Source organism: Artemia sp. Qi Xiang Cuo, chromosome 9 (assembly GCF_049724085.1).
Source record: "Artemia sp. Qi Xiang Cuo chromosome 9, ASM4972408v1, whole genome shotgun sequence".
Lineage (NCBI taxonomy): Eukaryota > Metazoa > Arthropoda > Branchiopoda > Anostraca > Artemiidae > Artemia > Artemia sp. Qi Xiang Cuo.
The window spans coordinates 12,457,202-12,479,650 of NC_142802.1; the positions used below are offsets into that span (position 1 = coordinate 12,457,202).

The window sequence follows — 22,449 nt, forward strand, 5'->3', positions numbered from 1 at the left end:
GTTAAATATTCGGGTAAACATACGACTAAGAAACGCTTCAATATAAATAAGGCTATCGTGTTTTTCAGAACTTTCTAGGGGCGGGGGTAACTATTTAGTTTAAATAATTCTAGGAGGAATTGAGTTTTATGGATGGTATGGAAAAATGGTACTTGTTAAATATTCGGGTAAACATACGACTAAGAAACGCTTCACTATAAATAAGGCTATCGTGTTTTTCCGAACTTTCTAGGGCGGGGGTAAGTATTTAGTTTAAATAATTCTAGGAGGAATTGAGTTTTGTGGATGGTGTGGAAAAATGGTACTTGTTAAATATTCGGGTAAACATACGACTAAGAAACACTTTACTATAAATAAGGCTATTGTGTTTTTCGGAACTTTCTAGGGCGGGGGGTAAGTATTTAGTTTAAATAATTCTAAGTGGAATTGAGTTTTATGGATGGTATGGAAAAATGGTACTTGTTAAATATTCGGGTAAACATACGACTAAGGAACGCTTCACTATAAATAAGGCTATCGTGTTTTTCCGAACTTTCTAGGTTGGGGGCAACGATTTAGTTTAGATAATTCTAAGAGGAATTGAGTTTTATGGATGGTGTGGAAAAATGGTGCTTGTTAAATATTCGGATAGACATACGACTAAGAAACGCTACACTATAAATAAGGCTATCGTGTTTTTCCGAACTTTCTAGGGTAGGGGTAAGTATTTAGTTTAAATAATTCTATGAGGAATTGATTTTTGTGGCTGGTCTGGAAAAATGGTACTTGTTAAATATTCGGGTAAACATACGACTAAGAAACGCTTCACTATAAATAAGGCTATTGTGTTTTTCTGAACTTTCTAGGGTGGGGGTAACTATTTAGTTTAAATAATTCTACGAGGAATTGAGTTTTATGGATGGTCTGGAAAAATGGTACTTGTTAAATATTCGGGTAAACATACGGCTAAGAAACGCTTCACTATAAATAAGGCTATCGTGTTTTTCCGAACTTTCTAGGGCGGGGGTAACTATTAGTTTAAATAATTCTAGGAGGAATTGAGTTTTATGGATGGTATGGAAAAATGGTACTTGTTAAATATCCGGGTAAACATACGACTAAGAAACGCTTCACTATAAATAAGGCTCTCGTGTTTTTCCAAAATTTCTAGGGCAAGGGTAACTATTTAGTTTAAATAATACTAGGAGGAATTTAGTGTTGTGGGTGGTACGGAAAAATTGTATGTGTTAAATATTTGGATGAATATTAGACTATAAGTGAGGCCATTTTGTTTTTCCAAACTTTCTGTGAGAGGTGGTAATAAGTATTTATTTTAAATAATTCTAGGAGGAATTGCGTTTTGTGGATTGTGTGGAATAATGGTACTTGTTAAATATTCGGGTAAACATAAGACTAAAAAATACTTCACTATAAATAAGGCGATAGTGTTTTTCAGAACTTTCTAGGGCGAGGGTAACTATTTAGTTTAAATAATTCTAGGAGGAATTGAGTCTTATAGATGAGATTAAAAAATGGTGCTTGTTAAATATTTGGGTAAACATACGACTAAGGAACGCTTCACTATAAATAAGGCGATTGTGTTTTTCTGAACTTTGTAGGGCGGTGGTATCTATTAAGTTTGAATAATTCTAAGAGGAAATGATTTTTATAGATTGTATGGAAAAAATTGAACTTGTTAAATATTCGGGTAACCCCACGATTAAGAAACACTTCGCTATAAACAAGGCTATCGCGTATTAATGAACTTACTAGTATGGGTATAACTATTTAGCTTAAATAATTCTAGAAGGAATTGAGTTTTGTGGCTGGTGTGGAAAAAAATGGTACGTGTTGAATATTTGGGTAAACATACGACTAAGAAATACTTCACTATAAATAAGGCTATTGTGTTTTTCTGAACTTTCTAGGGCGGGGGTAACTATTTAGTTTAAATAATTCTAGGAAGTATTGAGTTTTATGGATGGTATGGAAAAATGGTACTTGTTAAATATTCGGGTAAACATACGACTAAGAAACGCTTCACTATAAATAAGGCTATCGTGTTTTTCCGAACTTTCTAGGACGGTGGTAACTATTTAGTTTAAATAATTCTAGGAGGAATAGAGTTTTATGGATGGTATGGAAAAATGGTACTTGATAAATATTCGGGTAAACATAGGACTAAGAAGCGCTTCACTATAAATAAGGCTATCGTGTTTTTTCGAACTTTCTAGAGCGGTGGTAACTATTTTTTTTAAATAATTCTACGAAGAATTGCGTTTTGTGGCTGGTTTGGAAAAATGATACTTTTTAAATATTCGGTTAAGAATGCGACTAAATAACGCTTCACTATTAACAAGGATTTTGTGTTTTTCTGAATTTACTAGGGTGAGGGTAAGTATTTAGTTTAAATAATTAAAGAAGTAATTGTTTTTTTGGGTGGTACGGAAAAATGGTACGTGTCAAATATTCGGGTAAACATTCGACTATAAATAAGGCTATTGGGTCTTTCTGAACTTTCTGTGAGAGGCGGGGGTAAGTATTTAGTTTAAATAATTCTAGAAGGAATTGAGTTTTGTGTCTGATGCGGAAAAAATGGTACGTGTGGGGTAAATTAACTTTTGAGGGGGGGGGGTAAAAATGGTAGTTATTTAGTACCCGGTAAACAGGTGACTTGAAATGTTTCATTAGAAATAGTTTATTGCTAATGATACCTCCTCGACAGATGTTTTTTTATTGTATTTTATAGCTATTAGCCAAACGTTGCTCTGTGTTTGTCACACCAACTAGTAAATATTTATCGGGGTTTTATTTTTTCTGTTCAATTATTTTCAGTGTAAGCCAATATAATTACCTCACTCTTTGATTCTAAATTAAATTGTACGAATAGGACTTCGAGAACAAGGATTCAGTCCCTCAACTAAATCGGTTTTTTCATGTAAAATGGTGAACAAAAGACTATTAATTCTCCGTCTTCTTCTTTATCTTATCTAGCTAAATGTTGCCTTGTGTCTGTCATACCAACTAGTAAATATTTATCGGGCTTTTATTTTTTCCGTTCAATTATTTTCATTGTAAGCCAATAAATGCTAGGGGGAGTAAAAATGGTAGTTATTTAGTACCCGGTAAACAGGTGACTTGATATGCTTCATTAGAAGTAGGTTATTAATAATGATACCTCCTCGACAGATATTTTTATGGCTAACAATTGTACTCTATGCTTGCCCAGAGACACGATGTGGCTTTCCCACTATTGCTCTATGGCCGGTTATCGACACTACCTAGTTTATTGCATGTATTAAATCAGTATTTTTTACACAGTTGAACGATAAACACATAACTAATATCTATAAAAAAGTGAGGATGAAGCATTTTAAGAAAGTATGTTCACATGATAGTGTTATTGTAGCATTGAATGCTGACAAGGAGAAGTATTTAAACTATGAAATAAGTACAAGTGGTAACACTATCGGAAACGTATGCGTGCATTGTCATGACAGTAAGGAATTGAATTTCTTTGGAGTACCAAAAAAATTTAACTCTTATGATGGTGGATATGCGAGATTGAGATCTCCGGAGATGATTGCACTAAAAGAAAATGCCAAAATAAAAATAATAGTGAATAAGGAGGGGCATCTTCTTGCTAGTGATTGTGGTAACATATTACCCAGTGTTAAACCATATCTTCAGCTATCGGGTATTAGCATTCAAATGAAAGCAAAGACGAAAAGAAAGGCCTACTCTTCTACTAATATCATAAACCATATCTTGTCTACCTGCCGGAACTGTTACCTGTGTAAAAATAGTGTGATAATAGACAGTGAAATTGCTAGAAAAATAAAAAGGGCATTGGCAGAAAATATCACTAAGGAATATAAAGATGAATCAATGAAAAACAAAGCACTAGCAAACGTTACTGCCATTGATCAAACAGTCAATGAGTCAAATAACACCAAAGACGAAAAGCATATTGACCCTGTCGATGACACACCTATAAAAATTGTGTATGGGTCAAAATGGAAATAATGATTATTCTACTTATTACGAACTAAGAGAAGACAATAGCTATAGTATCAAGAGAGAACATGGTGACCCATTTTATGGAACAGATTTAAAATGTCCAAAGTTGTTCATTGATATTAATAATGTATAATAATATATATTTTTTGTATTAATATTCTTCATGACATTATTTCATTAAAAATATATTATGCCTTACATTGTTATGTGTTCATTATTTTTAGAGTATGCTAGCATATCGAACGTTTAGAATGTCTATTAAAACATCGGAGATGTAAGAAAAGGAATTTACATACATCATATATCGGATAGATAGGTTAACATAGAGAAAATCTAAGTATAAGAATGAATAAATTCTCTATCAACATCTATAGACAGATACTTGGGATAGCATTGACAAAATCAAAGTATCAGAGTGAATAAGTTCTTTATCGATGTGTTTTGACAGATACGTTTGATAACACTGGCATAATTTAAGTATCAAATTGAACAAATTTTTTATTAACATCCTTTATCGATATCATATGTCGGATACGTCGGATAACATTGACAAAATCAATCTATTAGAATGAATAAATTCTCTACCATCATTCATTGTCGGATTTGTCATTATGAAAAAATTGTAAGTAAGTAAGTAGCAAACTCTTTCTTGAATTCAACTCATGGATACACAATACAGATATTATATAGATAATTTCGGAGACCACACTGCCTTTCCATGACGATAAATAAAAGTTCAAATAGGGATAAAATCCATTTTAATAGACAGAATTTTTTATAACAGTGATAGAAATTCACAAAAATACCAGATATTTCGGTCACGTATACAGTGACCGTCATCAGTGGTAAAACTGATTTAGTTTTACCACTGATGACGGTCACTGTATATGTGACCGAAATATCTGGTATTTTTGTGAATTTCTATCACTGTTATAAAAAACACTGTCTATTAAAAGGATTTTATCCCTATTTGAACTTTTATTTACAGATATTATAAAAAAAAAATTTAATTTCCAGACTTCATTTGTATGCAATAGATACCGAGAGTTCTATGACTCCTCCCTGCAATGACTTCTAAGGGTTTTATGACTCCTCCCCACAATGAATTCAGATGGTTTTAGGACTCATCCCCCTAGCCATATCTCCATTCAACCTTGAGCGAAGGTATAAAACTTTGATGAAGTATTTCTCTACTTAACAACTACATTAATAGCTTCCAAGATGATAGGACTGTATGACACCAAATTTATCGGTTTGAAAAAATCATCTTGTGGTGTTATATTTGAATGTACATTTTTATTATTGTCTATGGAACTCGAAGAAATTGACTGTTATCATTGGATAGTGAACTATAAGATGTTTGAGTATGATAAAAGCTTGTGGAGTACTACATTACGGAAAAACACGATAGCCTTATTTATAGTGAAGCGTTTCTTAGTCATATGTTTACCCGAATATTTAACAAGTACCATTTTTCCATACCATCCATAAAACTCAATTCCTCCTAGAATTATTTAAACTAAATAGTTACCCCCGCCCTAGAAAGTTCAGAAAAACACAATAGCTTTATTTATAGTGAAGCGTTTCTTAGTTGTATGTTTACCCGAATATTTAACAAGTACCATTTTTCCACACCAGCCACAAAACTCAATTCCTCCTAGATTTATTTAAACTAAATACTTACCCCCGTCCTAGAAAATTCGGAAAAACGCGATAGCCTTATTTATAGTGAAGCGTTTCTTAGTCATATGTTTACCCGAATATTTAACAAGTACCATTTTTCCACACCAGCCACAAAACTCAATTCCTCCTAGAATTATTTAAACTAAATACTTTATCCCCGCCTCTCACAGAAAATTCAGAAGGACACAATAGCCTTATTTATAGTCGTATGTTTACCCGAATATTTAACATGTTCTTATTAATAACAGAAAAAACCTGTCTGCTTAAATTATATAATTATGATCATACTCTCAAAACATTTTTGACTACATTATACACTGCCAAATAACCAGTCTGGTAATCATAGCATGGGAATTGCTATACCCCCGAGCAAATTCCATAGATACACCCTACTGTCACTTAGTGCATTTTGGTCGTCCAGGTCGGGATTTTTTCGTCACTTTCATTATTGTTTGAAGAAAAGAAGAAAACTAGACTATGATTGTAAATTGAACAGAGAAAGCTGTTAAGGAGTCTTTTTTCATGAGCCACCTGGTATGTTTCAACGAAACGTTTGTGCCTGCAAAAAGCCAAACCACATGGTCGGCTCCTCTTCCTGCCTATTGTATTGTCTGGCACGAGGCAACTTACAGAAGAAGTGCGGACGCAGTTGTTTCAGCATATTATGCACTTATTGACGAGCATAGGGACATAGATGAATTCATATTTTATGCCGACAACTGTAGTGGACAAGACAAATATTACATTCTGTTTTCTATGCTAGTGAGGATTCTGAACGAACCCTGGGAACCCGCCAAGATCACCATCAAGTATTTGACGAAAGGTCATGCTCATATATCTGCCGATGGACTCCATGGACTTATCGAGGCCAAAATTAGGAAGAACATAAATGTTGAGGACTTTGGCGCTTTGAAGAAGCTGATGGAATATTCCAGGGAAAATACTCGCGGCAGGGAGCTTTGCATCAGTGACTTTCGCGAGTGAAAAAACGAAAAGTCCTCCAAAAAGAAGAAAGATAACCAACCAGTGCTGCTACAGAAAATAGTTGCAGATTGTTCAAAAAAGGTGAATCCTCTATGTTTTATTGTGAGGATTTTGATCAGGAGCTTGTCTCTTACGATTCCCTTACAGTTGCAGCGAAGAAAGAACTTGGTAAACGATTGCCAAAGTCTCTGAAACAACCGAGGGGAATAAATGCCTCGAAAAAAGGTGAGATCGGGAAAAACTGGTACCACACATGAGAGACCAGAGATCCAGAGAATTCTGGAAAAAGATACTAACGGAAGACAAAGCATCAGCTGATCTCACTTTTGAGGGAATTGCTTTTTTGAGTTCCTAAAAGTTTAATTGCAGTCGAATTGTGTTCCTGTTTTCTGGTCAGTTTCCAAATAACCGAACAATCCTTTTATACGTTCTTTTACATTAAAATAGTTGAAGTTATGGTTCTGCGAATGCGATACATAGGAGAAGTTTCTGCACGATTTTGACCCCTGCTTTCTGCGCTTCACAGGCGTGGGTGTCATCAGAGAGGGTAGTTTTCAACATGATCTATTCAGTGGGTAAGAAAAAAAATGTCGGTAAAAAAGTTTAATAGCTGAAAACATTGTCAAAAGTTTAATTTTTTTTGCATTTAAGTTTAAACGGCAAAATGGCATATACCTCCTTTATTTTCTATCTGGAAATCAACTACGCTGAACAAAATGGCTATCTCAAAATTTGGATTTGATGTGTTTGGGGGAATGATGGGCGTGGGGGGGGGCTTGTTGCCCTCCAATCACTTTCGACTATTGAAAATGGCACTAGCCACTCCAATTTCCGATCGAATGAGCCTGTTTTGAAGTTTCTACGACAACGCCTTCTATAAAAACCTTATATGCCCCCAGGAAATCAATTCTATCTGGAAATCAACTACACTGAATAAAATAGCTATCTCAAAATTTTGATTGGATGTGTTTGGGGGAATGAGGGGCGTAGGGGGGGGCGAATTGCTCTCTAATCAATTTTGACTATTAAAAAGGGCACTAGACACTCCAATTTCCAATCAAATGAGCGCTTTTTGAAGTTTCTACGACAACTCCTTCGAAATGAAGTGCCCGGGTATGGAGAAAAAACAAAAAAAAACACATTGTGCCCACATCGTTCTTTACTTAGGCAGCGCTAGCGCGCTGCCTATGATAGTTTGAGTTTCAAATTGACCCTTTTTTTGGTCATGTTACGTTAATGCTTTCTACTCTAATCTCTTTGCTGGTTGATTATGGGATACTTAACAGGTACCTTAATAAAAATATCATTATATAGGCCTGAATAAAATAGCAAAAAAATTATTTGGAATATTGGTGCTTCAATAAGTTAAATTACGTAATTTAATTAAATTAATTAATTAATTAAATATTTTCCCCAAGCCAAAGCAGATTTCCCCAAGTCAAGGGAAAGTGACAGTGAAAAAGGGAAAATGACCCATATAATACCATAAAGGCAAAGATATACTAAAGAAAACTGATTTGTTTCTATGGATGCTTGAATTATGTAGGCCTATCTTAGTTTTGACAAAATTTTTGAAGAAGCTAAATTTCAGCTGGAGGGCTAAATCGGGTCAGGGGGCATTTTCCTCCCTGTCTCATAGCAAATAAAGCCTCTGGCCCTAAGGATATTTCTATTTTAGGCCCCTTCTCCAACTGAAGAAAGTGGGATAGGAAGTACAAGCAGTGAATCAGATACTGGAATTAGTCCAGTTCCTTTCAAAGTTAAAGAGGAAGTCTTAAGAGCACCAAGCTTTGAAGCTTTATCTCGGATAAATGAGACGAATGATGAACTTCCGGTAAGTTTTATCGGTTTTTTATTTTCAATGTGTACTTTACCTCCTCTTTTACGGAGGAGTAAGGGACAACTTCCCCACAAATAAAGAAGCGTCAATTCGGGAGGAGGAATCTCCCCTGTATTTTGAAAAATACATTGTTTAGTATTTTCTTTGAAACATTTTAATAAACAACAAAATTTACCCCCTAGGTTTGAAAAAAACATTTTGCCCCCACCATCTATATTTTCATGAATTGACACCACTGAAATTGAAACTCCTAAGTAAATTTTAAAGCGAGTTTTCTTTCGTTTTTTCTTATTTTTCTCTCTTTTTCTCACTTTTTTTTGTTTGCTTAAGCCAAGTTATTTATTTATTTATTCATATTTATTTTATATTCTATTTTTTTATATTCATTTTTTTTTATCTTTGAAAGAGGCTTCTGGCTGTGAAGTAAAAAATTTGAAATGTTATCATCATTGGTGTACAAAATTTTTTTTTGTTTTTTTTTTCTACTGTCTCATTAAAAAAGTTACCCATTTTTCAGTATTTTCATTCTTTTATAAGGATTTATGTCTGTTATAATTCTTTTTTGACTATAAACATAATTAAGTACTTTTAATGTCAAGCCACGTTAATATCAGCTACAAGCAAATTAAATTAAAATAGTAATAATTTACATGTACAAATGAAGGCCAAGGAAACCCAATTGTTTTTCTTAAAGAAAAAATCTGATTATCAAAATAAACTAATTAGGAGTTCTTTAATTAATTGATAACCAACTGAAAGTGAAGTCATCTTAAAATTATTTGTTTAAGCTTGGGCCTTCTGCCAAACTAATCAGGCACATATGAAAGATTTTTTTTTTGTGGAGAGGCAACAAGAACATTTTTTTTTGAGAATTTGAATAATAAGGGCCCAGAAACTCAGGAGAATACAGGATTTCGGGAGGGGATGCGGAGGCAGTGCCCCGACACTAACATTCCAATTTCATATTTGGAAACAAACTACCCGTGGCGTTGCTTTAAACTTTTTGCACAATAGCTGTTTCATACAGATGGGGTTAGGGGAGGGTTTCAGGGGAGGGATAGAGGGTCAAATAAATAATCTATCGGTTATAATCATTTTGTAATTTTTGAAATTGTATTTCTTTTAAAATAAGGTAGAGGGCGCAGTTAATAAATGAAAATAATTAATAAAATAAAAATAAATTAAAACTAAAATTATTAAATAATAATAATAAATAATTAAATAATTTAAATAATAGACAAAAATGATTAAAATATAAATTATTAATTTATAAATAAATAAAATTTTGTTAATAAATACAAATTTTGTTATATTTTGGCCTGACAATTTTGTGGGAGACGCGGGGGGGGGGGTACTAATTAAGGCTTTGATCTGAGCGCAAGAGAGGCCAGAACCGCCACTAGTTTCATATAAATACCAACAAGTAAAACAATGAGACATTAATCTAAGGCAATGAAATTGTTTATCCATAAATGAATATTTCGGCTCTGTATCCAATGGCCGTCCTCACCAATGCACATATACAAATATAAAATAAGGCTTACAATAAAATGATTTATTATTAAAACATAAATTAAAGATTAAAACGGTCCTAGAATCATTGCTTCAAGGAAGTTCAACCAGGACTGAAGAGAAAACAGCATGAAATAGGGTAATTCATTCAGGGAAAAAAACATTAAAAATGTGCTCTTGATTTGCTTATAACGACCCTTGAATATAGCCGAAATATTCATTTAAGGATAAAATTTTCACTGTCTTAGGTTAAATCCTCAGTGTTTTACCTGTAGATGTTTGTATTAATTAAAAAAAAACTAAGTTTTTCCGAGGGAAGTAAAGAGCGAAGCTGAAATTTAAAACGAACAAATATTATTACTTCACAGTCTATCTAAAATATATTAATAAAACTAATGCAAATAAATCAACTGGTCATTTTCCCCTATTTTTGTAAGATTACAGAAAACTAGCGCTTTACCGAAAACACAAAAGCCAAGTTTAAAAAACAAGAATATTGATTTAGGAGTCAAAAGTAAATACGTTGCCTCACAACAGCAAACTAATCTATAACCCTTTTCATAGTCCTACATGAGCTGTGATATCAGTAACTTTCAGTATACAATTAAAATCACCTTAAATACTTAGGCAGAAAAATAATAAATTTGAAGTTATTACACAGCTAAAATCATACTTTTAAGACGAACCGAAATAATATTTATCATTCGTGAGTCAGTGGCAATTGTTTTTCACTTTATAAACGCGTTTTTAAACTTTTGGTTACTATGGGCTGTGGTTCGCTCTTTACTCGGTTGCAGCTACCGCTGCAACCATGGCGATGGAAAGCCAGTGTGGTCTTCGTCGTTCTTTGAACAGAGTTTGGAGAATTTTCTTCTTTTATAACTCTCCTTTGGTTAAAATCATAATTAAATTCCTTTAAAGTTAAGCATTTTATTAGTTACAAGCAAATTAATTTTAGAATGTGATTTCAATGTATAAATGAAGGCCAACGGAAACCAATTGTTTTTGCTTAAAGAACAAATCCTATTAGCAAATTAAATTAATAGCAAGTTTGACTTAATTGGTAAATCGACTGAAAGTGAAGTTACTCATATTTTTTTTTATCAGTGAGTTCGAGGTGAATTGTAATTGCCCTTGTGTGTAAACTTGTTAAATTAATTTGTCGCAAATGGTATTTTTGTCGGTTTGGTGTATATTGGGCACGTTTTGGAAGGTTAGACAATTGTTATGTTACTTTTCTCTTTAATAAAGAAGAATTTTTTTTTTGGTAAAGAATCAAATTTGCCACGCTCACGTTGATAAATGTCGTTTGATAGTGCATTTCTAGGGGAGGAGGGGGAGTAAAACGGCAATTTATAAGGATTTAATAACATTTACGTAAATTTAGTTTTGTTTTTTATCTTTTTCCTCTTGTGTTTCTTTTGTGCTGAAAACGCTTTGTTTTGATGCAGGCGAAATATCTGCTTTGTTTACATTTCTCGTCTTTTCTTTCCACTGGCCGCAATCTCGTTTGCTGTTTCTTTTTTTTTCATTGAGATTCTAATTATATAAACTGTGTTCGAAACTCACAAACTGAACTAATTCACTTTAATGACAGACCCTTCAGATAACGGTTAGTCATGAACATGATGCCTAAACAGCAATTCATGAAAAAAGGAAGAAAAGCAAGACCTACTACCATGGGCGTACGTAGCTTCTTCTCTAGAGGGGGGGCAGCCGATTTTTTTTATGAATGGCGTGGGGCTGAAATTATATTGGCAGTTCACAAGACCTTACATTACCAGCAAGTTCTATCATACCTATGAAATCTTTATTAATAAGTTATCACCAAAAATCGTAAATCATCAATAAGATTCAGCATTAATCAATTTCCTTGGATTAAAACTAAATCTTTCCAAGACATTATGAATAATTGCTTCTTGTTTGTCTTTTATTCTGTCATTCCAGCAGTTTATTTCCAGCTTTTTCAACCATCTACCTTTTATCAACTGCTTTTTAGCTACCTACCTTTTTTCAACTACTTTTTCAACCATATACTTTTTAAACCAACTGCTTTTTCAGCCAAATCTAGTGGAAATTTGAAGTTCTAGGGGGAGGGCAGCTTTCCCCCTCTTCCCCCCTTCCGTACACCCATGCCTACTACATAAAACTCATGAAAAAAACACACATAAGAATCAGTATAAAGAAGACAGGGACAAGTTGCAACGCCTTTTCCCTTTGTAGAAATATCTGGTCAAGCTGTTTTTCAAAGGATAATTTTCTGAATTCAAGGAACTAAGGCATTATTCTTTTTGTTTATTCATCAAAATATAATTTGAACGCTAAGGTGGGGGAGGGGCGTATAGTATAGAATTTGCTTAAATAAATTAAGTTGAAATGTTAGAGCTCTCCAGACTAATGAGTCGTTCTTGACATTCAATATTTGTGAGATATGGATTATTGAGTTGCAAGGCCAATAGGCTTTCACTCACATCCAAATCAACGGGTTTATCTTACCGTAACTGTTTCTTTCATTTGCCTAGCGGAAATAAAGACTCAATTTAGAAGAAAGACCTTCTTTCTTGAGCCTTAGTGATGATTGATGTGTGTTTTTTTTCCTTCTGCAAGTTTTAGGTATATTAGCCATTCGATTTTTATTTTTATTCTATTCGATTTTTTATTTTATTTTTTTATTTATTACAGGCATTAATTTTTTGAAAGTTAGACAACAATTTTGATACAATTGGATTGCTGAAACTCAGCTTATCCATTTGCCAGATTATATTTTTGGACTATATTTTGCATATTCTGTTAGAAAAATACTTTTAAAAAGTTTAAGGAATGTATCAAAATTAGAAAACGCTCTTATATTTATTCAGGTTTAGATCAAACAGTTCGCGGTAACGAACTGTAAGTAAGGAGTGACTCGGCTCAATAGTAACAGAAAATCGAAAAAACATAATTTTGATAGCAATGGATACATTAGAAGAATTGGCTGTTTATGCTGTTTCCAAATATATAAGATTCAATAAGTTTAGTCTTATCCATCAAAAGCCACGATCCTGAGATAAATTGCCTGATTTTCGAAAAAGGGGAAAACACCCCCAAAAAGTCAAATAATCATAATAAAAAATGCACCGTCAGATTTAGCGTATCAGACAACCCTATTGTAGAGGTTTTAAGCTCCCATCAGGAAAAATATGGAATTTTGCTTCTTTTTTTTTGCCAGAAGAAAGATCAGGGGTGCGTGTTTATTTTTTTTTTCCAGGGATGATCTTATCAAACCAATGGTCCTAGAAGATCAGAAGAGGGCGCGTTCAAACGAAATTAAAAGTTTCAGGGCTCTTGTCAAGTGACCAAAAAGACTAGAGGGCAACTAGCCCTCCTCCCAAGGCTCCTTTTTCCTCAAAATCGTCCGATCAAAATTCTGAGGCAGCTATTTTGTTCATCATAGTTGAAAGATCCAACAATTCTGACTTTGCGGGGGGGGGGGGGTAACTTGCCCCCTACACCCCGCGGGGAAAGGTCTGTAAGCTGGAAATTTGCCCATTGTTTGCATACAGTATATGTTATTGCGAAGTGTACAGACATTTTTCAGACGGGGGGGGGGGGGGCTGATTGGGCGGGTTTACACAGGGAGGGTGTTTTATGGAGAAGAAGTTTCCTGGAGTAAACTTCCGAGGGGAAATGTATACTGGGGGGATTTGACAGAATTCTTTATCGAAATTCTTTTTATTTGTCTTACTTTCTTTTGATGACTCAATTTTGCACGTGAAAATGTTCAGGGTGAATTGTCCGGGGGACAATTTCCAGCGGGTTTGGAATTGCTTCGGGAATTTTTCAGTGGGGGAGGGGGATTTCCTGCTGTATGAATTCTCTATGGGACAATTTTCTGCAGGAGAAATTCTCCACGGTGGAATTTTCAGAAGAAGCAACTTACCACTGACCGGGGGGGATTACGGGGGAAAATTTTGCACAGAATGGGAGATTTCTGGAGTGATTCGAAAATGATTGGAAAATAAATTTTTTTTTTTCAAATGAAAGCATGCAAAGGATATTTTTTCTGGCAGAATTGTCCACAAGAAGTTTTACGGGGTGGGGGGGGGGGGGGTTCAGCGAGAATAGAATTGCCTGGAATGGATTTTACGGGGGAGGGGTGTTTTAAGTGGGAAGAACATTCCACGGACGATTTTCCCGTGAGAGGAGTAATCCTTTATGGAGGGTGAGGCAAATTTATCGGCATTATTTGAAAAACGATCGGAAATTAAATTAGAAAAAAAAGTTTTACAATTAAAAGTAAGGAGCAACATTATATCGCAAAAACGAACAGAAATTATTCCATAAATGAGGGGTTTACCCCCCCCCCATCTTCGATAACTTTCTCTTTATGCTTTAAACTCCCCGAACCCCCCCCCTCTCAAACAAAAATCCTGGACACGACCCTGATCAACCATAAAAGCGCCACGAACAAAAGAAAATAAATGTTTCTGCGATAGAACATAAGATGGAATAGCTTTGAAGCAACTTTTGTGCTGAGGCTACGGAGTCCAGAGTAATAAATAAGTGTGTATTCCATGTTTTTAGCTTAAAGTAGTCGAAAACTAATTGACCAGTTCTTGCGAAAGTAGCAACACTATGCTATACACCCGAAAGTTGCTTAAGAAGCTAAGACTTAAATGACATCGAAATAAAAAAGTTTTTTTACCCACCCCCCCCCTCCCCCTAGACTCATCTTAGGTCCATAGGCGAAGTCAGATTAGCGGGAATGCAGGTTAGTCTGTTTCCGACTGTTTCCATCAAAGTGCGTTGAAACAAACGGAAATAAAGCTAATGCAGAAACAAGCTAAGGCAGAAATAAGTGGGAGGAGCTTTTTGTTCACGAAGACCAGAAATGATCTGCGATAAGCTTACTGGTATATTCTGTCTACTGTGCCCGCAACTACCGAATACGGCATATGTAGACCTTTTTTTCTACTATAATTGAATTCCCGATTCTTCGTAATATTTAAAGATATATAGGATATGGTAATGTTGGAACGTATCCAGGATTTTTTTTTCGGTGGGGGGGAGGGTTACAAAGAAAGTTAAAAAACACATAAAAAATTTTTTGATTCATTTTTGTTATGTTTTTACGTGTTGGACAAACATTTCAGGGGGGGGGGTCAAACCCCCAACCGCCCCCTGGGATACGGCCTTGTGGCAATGTAAATTTCAACTCTACCAATTCAAACTATTCGATTTCATCTCCACTGTCCTTTTTAATATGACTATCAAACGCAGTTCGACCGATTCTTGCGCTCAACGAGACGGATTCTCGTGCTCAACGGAAAAAAAGAGAGACCGATGCTCTTCAGTATGATGGAAGCTCACTGAGCTTCAAAAATAAATTTGTTTTCTAGTACCAACCTCGATTATAAACTCATAACTTTGATTTTAAAAACTGGCTTTCCATCGAGATTTTAGATTAGTGGTTTTCAACATTTCTATTTCCTCGGTCCAACAAAAGTACTCGGTAAAAGTCAATAATTTACGCCAGATCGTCGTCGTAAAAATATCAAGATTTTGAGGGGGGGAACTTGCCTGGCATTATTTTCTGAGTAGGAGCTTAAATTTTTGTATTAATATTTTCTAGCAAAACAACAATTCTTGCATTCAACCAGAAAAAAATCTAAAAATCACAAAGTCAGGTCGTCATCAGTGCACGTAATTTTTCGCCTTCTTCTGTCAGCTGCCTCCTAGTCACCATTCATTGAGCAACAAGAAAGCGTCGGTCAATACTGACTAGCCCTCGAGATAATGGGAAAATCCAATTGCCCTAAGATACTAATTTGAGAACATAACTGTTATGCCTTTATAGTAGGTCAACCTATTTTAAAAATCTGCAGTTGTAATCTCCCAACCCGATGCTAATTGCCTACCCGAAGGGGGCTTAATTGATCAAATAACTAACTCTTGCAAAACCAAGGTCCTGGTGGGTGTTTTCTTTTGTATTTCTTTGGATAAGGGTAGGGGTGTGAAGGGAAATATTTCCAAGCCGGATATAAACCCTTCCTCGCCATTTTTGAGTTTTACCGTTGTGGTATCAGTTTTTCAATATTAGCTTTGGTTGTCGCTCTTAGTGAGGAAACAAAAATATTTACCAAGATTGTTGAAATAATAAACTAACAGTCCCGTAGCTACTGTATGAATTGATAAACAATCTAAAGGGCTAGACAAACGTAGCGTTTTCTTCGAGCCTATGCGTTCGAATAATAAATTGGCTTTTTGCAGAAAAGGTAGCGGATTATTGGCAAACTATTTTAAATTTCTAAGACATGGCGCTTAGTCGAAGACAATTTGCTTAGTCAAGTAGCATTTAAGGAATCCCACGAACTTATATCTAAAATATTCCAATACAGTAAGAAAATCCTCAAACTTTAAAGCCCGCCTAAATCAAACGCTAAAAATAAATGTTAACCTAGAAAAGATAATATGGCGTAAAATCCGCCTGCATTGACCCAGTATAGCCGTTTTTAAGCTGAAAAAACTCGAAATGAACATTAACTTAGAAGAAAATCTGGTGTAAAATACGCCCACATTGATTCAGTTTGGCCGTTTTTAAGCTGAAAACACTCAAAATGAATATTAACCTAGAACAAAATCTGGCGTAAAATACGCCCTTATTGACCTAGCATGGCTGTTTTTTAGCTGAAAAACGCTACGCCTGTTTTTACTCTTAAAATTGCACTAGCAAATAGAAGATAACGCAAATTTTGAGGGCTATTTGTCCCTCACAAGAAGGCAGGTATGAGCAACCCAGGCGCATAATTAAGAAGAAATGAAAATATAATAATCAGTGAAATTTATAATTTATGCAGTGAATGCTTCCGTCTTAATTAAGTTTTATCTGTTATTAAATTATATTTTTTTTTATAATAAATCAAAAGGCAGTGTGGTCTAAGAAATTATTTGCGTAAAGTAGCCGGAGGACGTCTCATATATTGGTTGATGTTATGTAACACATAAACAATGATGTTAATGTTACTGTCTTAAGTAACACTTATTGTTACTGTGCTAACTAAAAGTTTTACTTGACATTATATTTGTATTTCATTTCGATTATAAATGAAAAGGCAGACTAGCCTAGCAAATGACTTATGTAAAGTAGATACGTACTTGGGTGCTTATTTCGCGGGGGGGTCGAATACCCTGTGTGGGGGAGGGGCAGATTTACATAATGGTACTTGTCAATTATATCGACCACACTCAAGAAGTGAAGTTAGGTTAATCATAATGAAATATACCAAAATACGATGAAAATATAATACTTTAGAAACAAAATTATCAAAACTACAACAGAGAATTATCGAAAGCAGGCCGCCCAGAAAGCATTATTTCAAATACTTAATATAACCAACTCTATATATTACATACGTTAATTAAAATATAAGTGTATAGTAGTTCATCTCACCGAGACTAAGCTAATTATCTCCGAATACAGAAAGACAAACTGGTTTTAGCCCCCCATTATTGGTGTCAGTGATCCTTTAATAACGGATAAAAGCAGACGAAAACAGCTAAAAGATACAAGAAAATAATATGACGAGATGAAAAAATTCATATGCAAAGAAATGTTGCCTCAGACTAAGGCAAATAATGCATCAGTCCGAAGAATAAGTAATGTCTCCTTATATATGTAAGGAATCTAGGAAAGTGCGAGAAAAGTCGAATTATTTGGACACGGGCTTGCCTTAATTTTTTCTGTCGGGGCAAAACTTAAGATGCAGAAATTGCAAAATAATAGGCTTGTATAATTCGGGTTTCAGGATTTGAACCCCTTCCCCGAAATTTGTCGTCCGACTGGTAAAAACATAACAAAATGCGTATAAACAAACTTTAAAGCGTTTGTTGAATTTTTCTGTAGGCCCCCCTCCCCCCAAACAAAAATTCCCGAACAATAATACGTTCGTTATATATATATATATATATATATATATATATATATATATATATATATATATATATATATATATATATATATATATATATATATATATATATATATATATATATATATATATATATAATATGTACTTGTTTAGTAGCCGGGCAACATGCGAGAAGAACCGCATCTAGATCTCAAAGATGCTATTGATAAACAAGTTCCGCTGACTAGTAAGGTATTGCTCACTCTGCGAAAAATTTTTAAACTTCAGTTTTTTTGGGTTAAAGGGACAAAAAAGGTGCTTAGGGTAGGTTACATATTTAATATATGCTATGCTGTACCCCCATCCCCCTAATGTAAAAATATATAGCCCAAATTTGTTTCTAAACTATTATATTTTTATCATAAGTGTTGCCTGGCTACTAAACAAGTACCATATATATGATATATATATATATATATATATATATATATATATATATATATATATATATATATATATATATATATATATATATATATATATATATATATCATCATATAATTATAAATTTCTATATATCTTGAAAAAAATTGTACATGGAAAAATTCCCAAAACGTAAATCGCCAAAGAACTTATTCAATTCAATTCGGGAGCAATTTTGACTTAAACCTTATTTATCTTATAAAAAAGTTGTCCTTGTTGTTTTACACGATTTTCTTTATTTAATCTACAAGTGCCACTTTTGCCGAACATATAACTGCAAAAATTATTGGCATGCTCAAATCAGGGTGTGCTCCATTTTCTCTCTTCTAGCTACTACAGAAATTTGCAGAAGTAAAAATTGCAATTTTGAGTCCGAAGAGCCTTACACTGAATGTAAAAAAAAAAAAAAAAAAAAAAAAAAAAAAAAAAAAAAAAAAAAAATCAAGTAATCAAGGCCATATCCAGGATTTTTTTTTGAAAAGCCAAAAAAGTGTAAATCACAAAACAAACCGTGCCTTAACTCTGTGTCCCTCCTTGGTTAATTTGCGGACCTCCTTGAACATCACTATAGAGATGATAATTAAGAGCTAAACAATTAGCTACAAGAGAGTTTTTTTTTATATTTACTTTTTGGTTCAGAATTTTCAAAATAGCCAAAACTGAAATAAAGTTACAAGTTTGTACGGTTTTTTGCAGTCAACTAATTTTTGAAATCTATAGGAAGCCCGCAACATTAATTGATTTATTGCGGGGCTCCTGTCTGCTGACCATGAAAATACCAACATCCACAAGGATGGATGACATGGTTTTCGGACTTCCTTTGAATGAACAATTAGTCGCACTTTCACTAATCTCGTATAAGTCATCGCCAATCAGGCAAAAAAAGAAGGAAGATGAAAAAAACAAAAACAAATTGTCAGCTAGCCACGGATGTCTCGTTGTCCTAATTTTTCATTGTGTCACTTTTTTGTTTTTAACTTTTATAATGCTCCGATCATATTATAGTCACATTTGTCGATAAAATCAACATTATGCACGAATTCAGCACCACTTATGCATATTATATCTTATTTTTTGGGGTGGGGGGGTATTTTGTGCTTGGGCTGGCTTTCTTAGGGGTAATTTTCCTTGGGAAGGAACATTTCTGGGGGGAGGGGGTAATTTTCCAGGGGAAATTTTACACTGGGGGGATTTAACACAATTCCTATACGGAATTCTAGGATTTGACAGAATTCCTCTACGGAATTCTTTTTATTTACTTACTTTCTCTTTGCCAATTTTGCATGTCAGATGTTCCGTTTAGTGTGGAGATGTTCCGTATAAATTACCCAGGGGCTATTTTCAGCGTCTTTGGATTTCCAGACAAAAATTTCCACGGAAGGGCGGATTTCTGGAGTGATTAAATAAATAAAAACATTATTTTAACTGAAAGTAAGGAGCGACATTAAAACTTGAAACGAACAGAAATTATTCCGTCTTTGAAATGGGCTGTCCCCTCCTCAATGCCTTGCTCTTTACCCTAAAGTTTTTTTTTATTATTTAAAAAAATAGAGTTGTGAGAAAAAGTCAAACTTTAGCGTAAAGAGCAAGGCGTTGAGGAGGGGACAGCCCCTTTCATATACAGAATATTTTCTGTTCGTTTTAAGTTTTAATGTCGCTCCTTACTTTCAGTTTAAAAAACTTTTTTTTATTCAATTTCTGAACGTTTTCGAATTAATACAGGTTTTGATTTTGGCTCACCGTACATGAATAATTAAAACAAAATTTACATATTAATTTTACTTTTTTTTGGCTAAATGGCTTTCTCGAAATTTTGATCGGACGATTTTGAGATAAAAGGGGCGGAAGAGGGGGCCTAGTTGCCCTCCAATTTTTTTGGTCACATAAAAAGGGCACTAGGACTTTTAATTTTATTTACAAACATTTTTATTAGTAATAAATATACGTAACTTAAGAATTAACTTACGTAATGAACTTCTATATTTTTATATTTTAATTACGTATATTAGAGGGTTCGCCCCCAAGTCAATACCTCGCTCTTTATGCTAAAGTTTGAATTGTGTTCCAATTCTTTAAGAATGATCCCTTAATCACAAAGGCCGTTTAATTAGAATAAACAGCTGTTATGAAGGTATTAAAAAAAACTTTAGCGTAAAGAGTGAGGTATTGACTTGGGGGCGAACCCTCTCATATACATAATAATTTCTGTTCGTTTTAAGTTTTGATGTTGCTCCTTACTTTCAGTTGAAACAACTTGTTTTTTTTTATATTTAATTTCTGATCGTATTTTTTAATAATGTTGGGAAATCCAGCGCCCCCTTCATAGCAATGTCCCTTCCCCCATGAAAACTTCCTGCATAGAAAGAATCTTCCCACGTAACCTCCAACCCCCCCTCACTACCGGAAAAAATCCCCCTGAAAACGTCTCAATGACCAATACTATATGTAAATATCGGGGAAAGTTCATAACTTGCAGCACTTCCCCGGGGACCGTGGGGGACTAAGTCAATCTCAAAGACATATATTTTTTTCGACCGTGCTTAACAAAATTGCTATCTCAGAATTTCGATTCTGTGACTTTGGGAAAAAATGAGCGTGCGGGAGGGGGCCTAGTCAGCCCTCCGATTTTTTTGGTCCCTTAAAAACGGCACTAGAACTTTTAATTTCCGCTCAAATGAGCCCTCTCGCGAAATTCTAGGACCACTGGGTAGAATGATCACCCCTGGGGAAAAACAAAGAGAACTGCATTTTTCAAAAGGTACTTTTCAAAAGCTAGGCGAGGAAAAAATCTAGGGTCGCCACTGTTTAGAAGATCTACTCTATTCATCTTATATTGGCGTCAAAAGTAATTAATAAGCAGGAAACACCGTTAAGCAGTTTTTTGTCACCTTGCAAGATGCGCGAATGAATATAATCTGCAGCAGTTGTCGTAAATATATTCTGCCAAAGAGTGAATTATTATCAAAATAATTCTTTTTGATTAGCTATTGAGATATTGCAGCCTTGAGGTGAATATAAAAGGAGTTTTAATTTCCCGAATAATTACATTCGAGGCACGTATCTTGCATACTAAAATAAGTAGGATTAATCGTGCGCCAAAATGGAATCTCTGAGCCTCTAAACCTTGCTTGGAAAAGGATAAAGCCAGGCAGGAAATCAATGTCTCTTTTTTCCAGAGAACAAATAGCAATTTATAAAAGAAACTGGCAAGCTTACCGGAAATAAGGGAACGCTACAAAAACTCATTGGGTGTCGGGGGGACCCCTAGAGTGGGATTCTACTTAAGAGGACTTTGGGGTAATTGTTCCCCGAGTTCTTTCACATGACATTCCTATGTTTCCCACATTTTCCCTGTATTTTGCCTATTTCGTGCATTATATCCCTTTCGTCATCCCCATTTATCAGCCTTTATCCATTATTTATATCCATAATTTATCACTTATTATTGCTTTAAATCATTACTGATAACATTCATCATTTATCATCTGTGTTTATCCATTTTATCAAACTTTTTCTCAGGAAAATGTTCTTTTAAGTTTTTTTGTTTTTTTTGTAAGGAGGGGGACAACAGCAAAGGAGTTCCAGTAAGGTAACTCAGTAAATGTAACTCCGAAACATGTTGGGAAATAACGAAAGTCTACCAGTGGTTCCGATCACAAAAAGAAGGGGGGGGGGCAATGATTTTTTTTTCGTATTTTCAATGAAGACACATCTAAGCGGCATTTTTGTCAGATTAAAGGGGGGTATTTTTTCAATTTTGTAAAAAATACACAAAAAACTATTTTCAAATCTATAGAGGGGAGGTGGTAATTTCCCTCTCCTCCTCCCAATTAGTTCTCGTAAATCCTCCCTCAAATTGTCCTACGAAATTTGTACGTAGGTATGAAATATCAAATGCCTCGGCAAAACATGCATAATTAATAATTGAGATACCTTTTTACATATTTTCTAGATGTTTTATCTATTAAATATGTGTTTGTCGTAAAGAACTAGAACATAACGGATTTGAGGTTGATCCATAATTTGGGGCGAGGGGGCTCAGAATTTTATGACCGTCAATAA

The 22,449-nt window shown here is 34.5% G+C and overlaps 1 protein-coding gene across 1 annotated transcript in view; it reads left to right on the forward strand.

Moving 5' to 3' along the window:
• Positions 1-22,449, forward strand: part of LOC148948318 (uncharacterized) — a 135,672-nt gene that overhangs the window by 79,188 nt on the left and 34,035 nt on the right. Inside the window, exon 8 of the mRNA XM_089094886.1 lies at positions 8,345-8,500. Coding sequence (XP_088951012.1) covers positions 8,345-8,500 — 156 coding nt within the window. The remainder of the gene's footprint in view (positions 1-8,344; positions 8,501-22,449) is intronic.